Below are 12,281 nucleotides of genomic sequence, written 5' to 3' on the forward strand. Positions count from 1 at the left end.
TCCCCTTAACACTTCTCTGATTGTGCGTATTGATTGCTCAGCGCCTGGGATGAGAAGCCACAACAGACTCACATATGGTTTAATGTTTGACTGAGCATTTGGCAGCCCGCGCTGCAGCCGCGTGTCAGATTATCTGCAGCCTGACGGAGACGAGGACACCGCTGCGTCTCCGACTCCAAAGGGGCGTTGAATTAACCGCAACATATTTGTGCAGCCCACCTCCCCTGCTGAATGTCATGATAGTGAGCACGCTTCTGCATCCTCCAGGCCTCCCTCTCCTCGGAGGTGGAATCGTAGCTGTAGTAGTGCAGCAGGAAGGGCCACACCTCGCCGCGGATGGACGGGTCGATCCCGCCAAAAAAGATGGCCTGGTGAGGAATGGAAAGAGAGCCGATTAGAGAAAACGTTACGCATCGCTGCACAAAGACACAAAACTTCTTTAATCAGCACGTTCTGCAAAAAACTGAAAACAGAGCTGCTCCGTTCCTCCACTTCAGTCCGGAAACATCTTGGTGACGGTCTAACTGCCACTGAGTCATCACAGGACAGTAAACCAAGAAGTGAGTCAATTCCAGAGGAGTGAAATGACTCAGAGGGGTACTCTAACCAGGACCGACTCTTTCAGTGTTTACACAGAGCTGCGCCGATCGAAACTGAAAACTGCAGCAGCCTTTTCTAAATTACTTGTGGGAGCGATTTGGTACAAAACGTGTGAAAATCTGAAGCTCGGCTCTCCTATAAAGAACAAAAGCAACATATTCACTCCTTCTGGATGTATAAAATCACCTTCCGCAGCTTGTACTCCTCCTCCACCTGGCCGCTGTGGTTGAGGTGACGTAGCCAGGCAGAGACGTCCACCCGTCGGTAGAGCCTCTCCTCCGGGTGGGTCTCAGCTGACGGCAGAGTGGACCTCTGGATGGAAAACTGCATGCAGGACTTTTCGTCCGACACCTGAAAAAAGCAATAAACACAAACATCTGTCCAGAATTTCCATCCAGCAGACAAATGAAGACATAGAGACTAAGACAATTTCACCTGATCTTTCAGCTGCGTTTCCCTGCAGCACTTCCACTGCTGGAAGACCTCGGCCAGCTTATCCAGGCCAGCGTGGTGGAAGTGGAGGATCTTGTACTGACTCTCTCTGCTGGCGATCACAAGCTGCCCGCTGGTGCACGCCTCATCACTGAAACAAAGCCAAGGTGAACAAAGATGGCCATCCCTCCTGGAACCAACAGCAATGCTCAGGGCTCTCTGCTGACCTGAAGAAGAGTCTGAGTGACCTCATGTGACCCAGGTCCACCCTGAAGACTCCACACAGCTGCTCCAGCGCCAGCAGCTTCTGCTGCTCCTCCCAGCGCATGCCTTGTGACTGGCCGCTGCTCTCCGAGTGAGCGTGGCTGTCCAGGCTCGACGCTGAGCTAGCAGAGTGGTTCATGGACTCCTCGCCCATCTCCCTGACAAAAACATACAGAATTGAACTCATTTTAGGTTGGATTTTTTTCATGCCGGGTGCAACATCTAAAACTTTGTACACATTTACATTTAATGCTTCTAGTTCAGTTAAGCTAATGCAGAGAAATGAGTAAAATAACCACGATACCCGTGGACACGGCTCAGGAGTCATCTGGTGTTTGTGTCTCTGTGAGATCCCGCCAAGAGGCAGAAAGGGAGGAATGCATGAAGACTACTGAAGACACACACATGCACGCATACACACACTAAAACATGAACACACACACAAATCACACCGCCGTCCAATTTCCCTTGTCATTCCCTCATGGCAAGCCTGCCATTCCCGGCACTGAAACCTGAGCTGTGGGCTCTTCTGCTGAAGGGGATGCGCGAGCGCACACACGCGCGCACACACACGCACACGCACACACACATACACACACACAAGAATGAACCATAACTAATGACCATGATGCACTCTCAAACACGTCTCTAGACAAGCTAAAGGGGAGAAACAGAAATGTGTTAAAGCCTCCTGACATTTTAGAAGAAGACGTCTGAATAGTTTTTTATTCCCAAATGGCTGTGAAACCAAATCGGAGACATTTAGTTTGAATAAAAGTCGTCTCAAATCAGCAACATAAAAATTGATCCATTAAGGGTTAATTTTTGTAAAACTTCTGTTTTTTTTCTTTAAGAGAAGCACACACACACACACACACACAGGTTGTTAGCTACAAACGAGGTGGGTCTGGCTTGATCTTTTCCACCCTGGATCGGCCGTGTCTGGCTAATCATTTCCCCCGTTAGCAGATGGGAAAATAACAAGGCTGATCAATCCGGGTTGCACGGCTTCCTTATGTTATCTGGTGATTTATGGCTCCATTTCGTACGGCACCACAAACCAGAGGGCTAATGGGGGAATAAGACAGCAACAGAGCACGATCTGCTAGGACAGTTAGGACCAGTCAAACACGGACGGGGGGGTTCTTCACAATCCTGTCAATGTAGGAGTGTTTCCACAAACCCACTTTCCTTCATGCCTGGTGCACGTAAACGGCCAGGAATGGTTAACAAGCCGATTCTTTTCTTTTATTAGTGCACACGACATTTACTGTACAGCTGTAAACACGTTTGTTGTGATCAGAGTTGAGCCGCTGGAGTCCCACCAGGCATGGGTGAGAACACACACACACACACACACACACACACACACACACACACACACACACACACACACACACACACACACACACACACACACGGTTTTCCTCTGGAGGGGCAAAGCAGCCAGGTCATTCTGAGAACCAGGACAGAGTGCTGCGGGCCTCCCAGGACTTCCAGGTCCTTCAGCTAATCCCTAAAAGGAACACGAAGTGAAAGGAGAGCTAAAAACAAAAAAAAAAAAAAGGGGGGGGGGGGGGGGGTCCAGGCACACGCTGGAAAGTGTTCCTAGCTGATTTATAACCCCACAACAGAGAAATGAAGTCGTACTGGATCAATCTGAACATTTTAAAAACAAAAAGACGATAAAATGTCCGAAGAAAGCTGGAATGTTTCCTTTTTTCTCACAAGCTGAAGCTGCAGGATGGATTCTAAACGATTCATTAAACCTTAAAGAAAAGTGACGAGAAGCTAGACAGACACTGCAGTGGATTTATCATCTTTTTTTTTTTTACATCCGTCCTCTCTCCCCTTCTCTGCCCACTTTTCATCCACTCCCCCCCGTTTCCCATACACGGTTCTTTCTCTTTGAATGATTCCAAGTGACATGTTTCCAGTTCCTGGCCCCTTAACAGTGTCAATTAAAGCAAGCGAAAGAGAAAGGGAGATTGAGTGGGTTCCAGGGTTTTGGCTGCTACTCTGCTCTCTTCAGAGCTCTAATCCGGGGAGCTGACATTCAGCCCAGCACAACAACCCTGGGAGCACTGGGAATCAAAGGGCTTCACACAGACTTTAGGAAGAGAAGGGTAAAGAGGGAGGAGATGGGTAACACTCACAGATACAATGCTAAGGGCTAGGGAGGAAAAGATGCAAATTCAAGAGTTTGGATGTGACAGATGTGGGATAGAGTCCTAAAGAGGAAACTGTGGAAACGCAGGAGAGTGAAGTTAGAAGCTGTGCAGCAGAGAGAACCGTCACACGCTGACTGCACTCACAGCAAAGCTGGAATCAGGGAAAAAGGTCAGAAATGCCTAAAACAAACACACACACACACACACACACACACACACACACACACACACTCCGGGCAGCATGTCAGGCCAAATAGCTGCGTGAGGAAACAACCACAAAGGGAATCATAAAATTAAATGGCTCAGAGATCCAAACAGCAACGCAATCTCTGTCCAGATCCGCAGGAGCACGCCGCCGTCTTAAAGCTGTGGGGGACTTGAGGGAATCTGTGGCATTTTATTAAAACTCTAGGGACTGAGAGCTGCTTTAAATAAGTAAACACATTTTTCACGCTGAAGTCATCTACCTGGCTCCACTCCCCAGGGAGCTTCAGCCGTGGAGCAGGAGCCACCATGTGGCCTGCCTCTGAAACAACCTGCAGAAGCAGCTATTCTCTCCTCTCTGGCTCCCCCTGCTGGTGGATCACAGCAACACCCAGAGGAAGGTCTGATGACACGGTTAAAAATTTATGGATCTTTTTTTTTAATCTGAAACATTTATCACACATCTCCTGTATGCAACTAATCACTGACTTAAGTGTTTTTATAGAAACAAAAAGAATAAAAACCCAACACAAACGATAAATAATTAACACCTAACAAAATTTACAGATCATGAAATGTTATACAGGTCCTTCTCAAAAAATTAGCATATTGTGATCAAGTTCATTATTTTCTGTAATGTACTGATAAACATTAGACATTCATATATATTAGATTCATTACACACAACTGAAGTAGTTCAAGCATTTTATTGTTTCTAATATTGATGATTTTGGCATGCAGCTCATGAAAACCCAAAATTCCTATCTCAAAAAATTTGCATATCATGAAAAGGTTCTCTAAACGAGCTATTAACCTAATCATCTGAATCAGCTAATTAACTCTAAACTCCTGCAAAAGATTTCTGAGGCTTTTTAAAACTCGCAGCCTGGTTCATTACTCAAAACCGTAATCATGGGTAAGACTGCCGACCTGACTGCTGTCCAGAAGGCCATCATTGACACCCTCAAGCAAGAGAGTTAGACACAGAAAGACATTTCTGAACGAATATGCTGTTCCTAGAGTGCTGTATCAAGGCACCTCAGTGAGAAGTCTGTGGGAAGGACAAAGTGTGACAGAAAACGCTGCACAATGAGAAGAGGTGACCAGACCCTGAGGAAGATTGTGGAGAAGGACCGATTCCAGAACTTGGGGGACCTGTGGAAGCAGTGGACTGAGTCTGGAGTAGAAACATCCAGAGCCACTGTGTACAGGCGTGTGCAGGAAATGGGCTACAAGTGCCTCATTCCCCAGGTCAAGCCACTTTTGAACCAGAAACAGCGGCAGAAGCGCCTGACCTGGGCTACAGAGAAGCAGCACTGGACTGTTGCTCAGTGGTCCGAAGTACTTTTTTTGGATGAAAGCAAATTTTGCATGTCATTCGGAAATCAAGGTGCCAGAGTCTGGAGGAAGACTCGGCAGAGGGAAATGCCAAAATGCCTGAAGTCCAGTGTCAAGTACCCACAGTCAGTGATGGTCTGGGGTGCCATGTCAGCTGCTGGTGTTGGTCCACTGTGTTTTATCAAGGGCAGGGTCAATGCAGCTAGCTATCAGGAGATTTTGGAGCACTTCATGCTTCCATCTGCTGAAAAGCTTTATGGAGATGAAGATTTCATTTTTCAGCACGACCTGGCACCTGCTCACAGTGCCAAAACCACTGGTAAATGGTTTACTGACCATGGTATTACTGTGCTCAACTGGCCTGCCAACTCTCCTGACCTGAACCCCAGAGAGAATCTGTGGGATATTGTGAAGAAAAAGTTGAGAGACGCAAGACCCAACACTCTGGATGAGCTTAAGGCCGCTATCGACGCATCCTGTGCCTCCATAACACCTCAGCAGTGCCACAGGCTGATTGCCTCCATGCCACGTCGCACTGAAGCAGTCATTTCTGCAAAATAATTCCCGACCAAGTATCGAATGCATAACTGAACATAATTATTTGAAGGTTGATTTTTTGTATTAAAAACACTTTTCTTTTATTGGTCGGATGAAATATGCTAATTTTTTGAGATAGGAATTTTGGGTTTTCATGAGCTGTATGCCAAAATCATCAATATTAGAAACAATAAAAGGCTTGAACTACTTCAGTTGTGTGTAATGAATCTAATATATATGAAAGTCTAATGTTTATCAGTACATTACAGACAATAATGAACTTTATCACAACATGCTAATTTTTTGAGAAGGGCCTGTATTTGTGACTAAATCAGCTTTGAGAGTATCACGGTCTGCTCCTAACAAGTGTCTAAAGTCAGGAAACAACTAACAAACATAGAAATCATCAGATTTTAATGGATCCACTCTTTCACGAGGCAGCTGCTAGAGGCTAGAATAATCTCCCTTGTTATTTAAACCATGAGTCTGTTCTCATCGGAAGACTAAACTCTTCTCTTTTCTTGTTATTAGTCTCTTTTATTGTGTTTTATTGTAGCATAAATGTGCACATCTTGACACTCTTTTCGAAAATTTAAACAGCATTAAACACAGAGGGTTAATACAAAAGCACACCTTTTCCTCTTTAACACGTTCTTCCTTATATCTGCTCTGCAGGTTCATTTTATATCTACAGATTCTCATCCTCATAAAAGTGACTGTATATTTACTGGTTCATGGATTTAAAAAATATATTTAATATTTATTTTAAAGTTGTTATAAGGCTATCTGGTGATTTTCAAGCCGTTGATTGGTCAGTTAATCTTCTCGTCTATAACTAAATTCAGCGAGACCTGGGCTGAATTTAACTTGAGCAAAGAAACAAAAAGCGCCGTTATGTATCAATAAAAAGTGACATTACAGTTTTTATCTGTTATTAGAAGGGGTGGTGCTTAACTCTACACTTCTGCCTCCTCCTTTTCAAACATAACAAAATGATTGATTTATTTATATGTTGTTCAAACACTATGAAAAACACTGGATGAATTTATGTTCAAAAAGAACAACAAAAATCTAAACATTATTAGGTTAACAGTATTATACGTTAGGAAGGGTATTAATACAAAAATATAAAGATTTACTCGTTTCTGATTAGAAATATTGTTGAAAAATCTCAATTTTACCACTTGTGGGTAACTTTATAGTTTTGGAAAAAACAAAACAAGTAAAGAACACAATTTATTCTTGTTGCAGTCCAGTTTTTGAAACCAATTTTTGTCTGATTTTTATTTTGTTCATAAAACCTGAGGGAAAGAGCGAAAGGAGACTCAATGAGTAGAGGAGAAAAAACAGGCGCTGTACTTAAAGCTGCAATCCAGATTTCCATCCCCCCCCCCCCCCCCCCCCCCCCGCACACACACCGTCCAAACGGAGGTGATGAGCGCTGCTCTTGCAGCTGCACACCCTGAAGTGAGGAGAGTCCCAACCCTACCTCCCCACCTAGTGGACACTTATGTTGCGTAATGTCTGAAGTCTGTGTGCATATCTGTCTGAGGTGATTTTTTGCATAGCAAGGCTGCCCTCTCCGTGGAGGGTAACTCTGAAGTGCCTTTCTCCCCTCCCCCTGACTCTATTCTCATGTAAACCCTCTTGATCTATTGCAGTAGCGCGACTCGGGTTGCGAATGACCAAAGTCATCCAATTCCTGTCATGTGTCTATGTATGCATGTTTGATCTTAGAATTGTGTGTACTGAAACAATTGAATTTCCCTCTGGGATTAATAAAATATTTTAGAATTTTTAATTGAAATGAATTGAGTCATCTTAAAATTCCCTTAACTCTGCCTCTGCTCCAGACCTCATCTCCATTTCTTCTCCAGTTGAGAACACACACCCTGGCGCCCTCTGCTGTTACGGGTGTGTAATGACCCCAGACAAATAGCATGTGTGAAAGCTTAGACCCCAATTATAAGACGACCCCACATTTTGAAATTATTTTGAAAGAAAAAAAAACTCGTTCTATATTCGGGTCAATATGGTATGCATGATTTTTCTGAAATACATAAAATCAGATAGTCTTATCATATACTGTAGGAAATAAGTCTCTTTTTTTTTGCTAAGCCCACCCTCTGCCTCTAAAAGCAGCGCCGGTCAGCACTAACCAATAGCGTTAGACTACCGCTTACATACAGGCGTCTATCACAGAGCTGTTGGAGCGTTTAAAGAGCAAGTAACGTCTAAATTAACTTTCTTTTTGCTGATGAACTGTATAAATGAGTGTCTAATAGTGTTTTAAATGTGTGTATTCATTATTTTAGCATTTTGGTGCATTTTCTTTAAAAATTAAAATTTCTGCCTAAATACCACAGTGTAGCGCCACCTTCAGCTTAAAACATAGAGTTTGAGTCATTTTGATTACACTTTAGCCAATGCTAAAGAGAAAGATACTACGTAAACCAGTAGAGTACTACGTAGCAGCTCTGTGTCAAAGTTATAAAAGCACCGAGCGTCTCGGCCACGCCTTGTGACGAGTTGGACATACCTCGGTCGCTGCAGGTTGGCGACCATTCTCAGGGACAAGTAGGTCTTTAAAACATAAAAAATATGAATAACGTGAGCATAATAACTGTAAAACTATGTGCTTTAGCTCTGCTTCGTTGGCTAGAAGAAAGTGTTCATGAATGAGCGGCGTTGATGTGATACGCTTTTCTGCCACTAGATGGTGGCATCAGATAAAAGAAAAAATATGGACAGCTACTTAAGAAGGAGACTAGGCAGTTTTGGCTTGCTTTTAGCACCCCATAGTGTCCGTTTAGTTGAACCAAAAGCAAAACGTATCTCCTTGTACAGCTTTTGTCTATTTAAACCCTTAATCTAACAGCTGAAATGTCTCCCTAGCCTTCATTAGTGTCTACAGCAGTGATCCATCATTAAATTAAACAAATCAGCTCTTAGCGTGATCTAAAACATGCAGGAAACGTGCTGGACCCAGACTGCAGCACCAAGTATGTTTAGCTCCATTTTTTTCTAGGTCCAACAGACTGGACTGGCACTCTGAAGTTGCAAATGAGGTATTCAGGCCACAGTGGGCAGTGACATTTCATTAACCCTGTAAAGGGTCATTTTAACATTTGGGCTGAAGACAATGATTTAAAATATGAAAAATTTGCTAAACATCTCTTTACCTAAACTAAAGACTATGCTTTCTTCTACACAACGTTGGCTAAAACTTTTTTAAGATTCTAAACATAAAATAATGATTTCAGATAATAATGGAGCTCCCTGTTACTGACCTGCTTTCACTGTCCAGGAAGACAGATCCGCTGCTCTCACACAGAGCCTCGCTCACGGGGGACAGACAGAACGGGGACGAGAAGGTGTCCGAGTCCGAACCCATGGTGCTGTCCCGGCTCACTTCATCGGACAGCTCACAGGAGCCCTCGTCCCCCTCGTCCCCCGCTGACAGCAGCTGATGCTGGTGTGAGGAGGGATCCGAACCGCTCTCTCCCACCAGGCTTTGGCTCTCAGCCGAGGTGCTGCTGGTGATGTTCCTCTCCTCATCCTCGTCCTCCTCTGGAGCAACAGGAGGACGTGAGCGTGGCCTAAGGAAGGTGGCTAGGTCAGAACATAATAGCTAAGAGCACCAAACTATAAAACTAATCTGGTGAAGGTTCTCAGTCCTCCAGGTCTTGGTAGTCCTAGTGGGTCTGAATGAAGGCAACTGAATTCCTCAGGTTCCTTGAAGAGTTTCATTTCTCACCTTCTAGCTTTGTGAGGTCTAACTGGAATCGGCAGTCGAGCTTTTAAGCTGTAGAGCGGTTGCTGCTGAAAGCTGGGGTACATTGTTTAAGATTATTTAAGTAATCTCTAAAATGCTTCAGTCTGACTATCTGACCCTGTTCTATGATATAAAGTAGGTAACTTTAGATTCCCTTCAAGTCCTTGCCCTGGCCTCCAAAGTGAAACTAATCTTTCATGTGAGCTTAGAGCTTGAGTTTCATATCCACAAGAGGGCGATGTCAACCAGTGAGAATGCGTCTCAGTCAGCAGCACACCAACGAAGAAGAAGCTAGAGGTTTGCATCAATGTGGCAACCAAAACATTTACCAAAGTTACAGATTCCTCAACTGCCTTCAAGTTCTCAAAGAAAACCTAAATCATTTAAAAGTCTTTATGAAAAACTTGCTGAGATGTTCACGACAGCTGAGTGAATTTCCATTGGAGACGCTAAGATGGAGGGAGCTTCATGACACAAGGGCTCAAAACTAATGAAGTTAGCAAAGTTTCTTCAGATAAACACTAAATAATGCATTGTATTTTAGAGAAATGTAAACAAAAGTGTATTTAAATAAAATAATCAGTCCAGATAACTGCTGTATGCTACGTTTACCATGGGCAAATATGGTGTTAGCTTAAATGCTAACTGGACCTTCACTGAATTAACGTCAGTCTCTAAGGGGGTTTCTCAGTGAACCTCGCTTTGATGTCTTGGCCTTGCCCCGGTTGCCTACGAGATACGTCATCGGGAGCCGCCAAGACGTGTTCCAATGTTCATGTTCTACCGAGGCGTGTGTTCTCCATTTGTTAGCTGTTTAGCTAGCTGAGCAAGGATACATGGGAGGTGTCTTGTAGCCTAGCCTTGGTCAAAAATTACCCAGAATACACCACGGTATTTTCAAAACGATGGCGGATCAGAAGCTGGCAGCTACTTTGGGGACAATTTCCAAGTTTTAAAGTAAGTAAACTAATTTAAAATGTTTTTTTAGACCCAAAGAAGTTATCTATGGTTGGTTAGTTGCTTAGTAGTTGCAGCTTCGGTGGCTAGCGGGTAGTAACTCACTTATATTTTTTATTTAATAAATATATACACAATTTGAAAAGTAAAAGGCTCGTTATATATTTATGTTGAAATTAATATGTATAAAATATAATGTTATCTCCCGTGTCACGTGACGTCACGTGACTGCCATGGAAGCCACGGTCACGTGATGCAAGTCTTTTCCATTTAACTGTTTTCTTTGACCAAGGAAGGACAGTGTCCTTGTTAGCAAGGCGCCTGGCCTCGCAAGACATCGCTTCGCAAGGCCAGGCGCCTTGACATTGAGAAACACCCTAAACTTCAAGCTTACATGGAAAGAGGAGGGAGGCAAATAACGAGGGATTCATCTTTGTGTCTTAGAGCTAAGTGATTAGTGTAGTGTTCAACTTTATGCTACATCTGACTATTGTTGTAGCTCTCTGTTGACTCTGCTTATCCTGGTCATGTGCAGTATAACCCGTGGCTTTCAGCTACTTGGGGTGGGTGGCCTTTCAATTTTCAAAATAGCCTCCTCTGTTTCACGACATCACACTACGGACCACAGCTTCCATGAGATAAAGCTACACGTGATGCTGTAGTAGATGCGTGAATCTGCAGCAGCAGACATAAACCGGTGTTCTCCAGCTCTCCAGCTGTACTTTTCTCGTCAGCCCAGCCAAGAAAGGTGTATGATTGGTCAGTGGTCGTGCACATGTGCAGATTGTCATCGTCTCTCCCGGAAGAACGGTGCAAATGGGCTTTTGTTGCTAATCTGCAGGGAATATCTACAAGAAAGTTCTACAGAATGTGGCAAAGGGTCCTCAAATGTCGCTAGGTGCTTTTTGGGGAAAAAAAGTGTCGAGGGGGTTAAAAAGCTGTTAGAAACAGCGGCAAAGTCGCAACTCTGGGAAGGTGGGAGTTAGAGTGAAACTGTGTGGGGATTAGATCAGAGCTCCTTTATTACAATGGTGAAACCGGACCCCTCACCCCCACCACCAACTCAGTTTTTCCATTTGGGACATGGATGGCTTCCATTACTCCTCTGTCAAACCCTCCATCGTCTGTCCAAAATGGAGCATCTTCATGATCAAAAGTCTGTCCCTTGAGGTGTGGATGGACTTAGTCTTGCCCTGAAGAGGATGCTCTCATGTGCATGTGTATTTGTGATTCAGAAGTCTAGCGGCGTTGTATATGATGTTTAATGCACTGGGCACTGTTAATAGCTAACGGGCGGGGGGTATCAGGTTTCACCATTTCTCACACCTACAATGAAGCTTTTATCCGATTCTGAGACAGTTTCAGTCTAACTTCCAACCTCCTGCCTCCGACCAAAACACCTCAGTCCAACACAACTGGGCCGGACAACATCAAAGACTTCTCAGGAACTGACAAAGCTCCTCAGATGAGAAGCGAAACCAGAGAAGTCCAGCTTCCTTTATTCAGACCTAATGAAACGGGTTGTACCGTCTGCCTCTGCGGCGGGCGTTCCTGCGTACGGGGGAGCTCTCAGGCGTGATGAACCGCAGAGCCTCTTCATCCTGCCTCTGGATGCGGGAATTAGGCACCCAGGTCAGAATCAGCGTGGTGCCAAGGCTCTCATCCTTCTCCACGTGCACACACAAGTAGCCTATAGGGGGTGACAAAAACAGATTCCTGTCAGGAGGAATCGGGAGTTTTCTGTATGAGGAAATCAAAAAGTGTTTCATGTGCAGAGGGAGGCTGCAGCTTTTGGACAAACATGAGATCTGAGGAGAGGTATGGATTTAAGAGGTAGACAGGGGAAAACCTGAAAGTCGAGTTACAACAGAAACATGAACATTCATGTTGATCAGATTCAGCAATAACATGGTGTTGGCTGCTGGTAGTGATCAGGGTTTTGATGCATAAATGGAAGAATGGAGCACAGCCACGGTACACGTGGCCTAACCCTAACCCTCAGT

The 12,281-nt window shown here is 44.3% G+C and overlaps 1 protein-coding gene across 2 annotated transcripts in view; it reads right to left on the reverse strand.

Annotated features, from left to right (window-relative positions):
* The window catches only part of tbc1d16 (TBC1 domain family, member 16), a 34,470-nt gene that overhangs the window by 13,115 nt on the left and 9,074 nt on the right, over positions 1-12,281 (reverse strand). Inside the window, exons 3-8 of one of the 2 annotated variants that reach the window (XM_015945667.3) lie at positions 11,806-11,968; positions 8,837-9,145; positions 1,260-1,454; positions 1,036-1,183; positions 787-951; positions 220-368 (exon numbers count right to left, since the gene is read on the reverse strand). In XM_015945667.3, coding sequence (XP_015801153.3) covers positions 220-368; positions 787-951; positions 1,036-1,183; positions 1,260-1,454; positions 8,837-9,145; positions 11,806-11,968 — 1,129 coding nt within the window. The remainder of the gene's footprint in view (positions 1-219; positions 369-786; positions 952-1,035; positions 1,184-1,259; positions 1,455-8,836; positions 9,146-11,805; positions 11,969-12,281) is intronic. The other variant, XM_054750555.2, reaches the window with a different exon arrangement.

The sequence above is a fragment of the Nothobranchius furzeri genome, chromosome 12 (genome assembly GCF_043380555.1).
Source record: "Nothobranchius furzeri strain GRZ-AD chromosome 12, NfurGRZ-RIMD1, whole genome shotgun sequence".
Taxonomy (NCBI): Eukaryota; Metazoa; Chordata; class Actinopteri; order Cyprinodontiformes; family Nothobranchiidae; genus Nothobranchius; species Nothobranchius furzeri.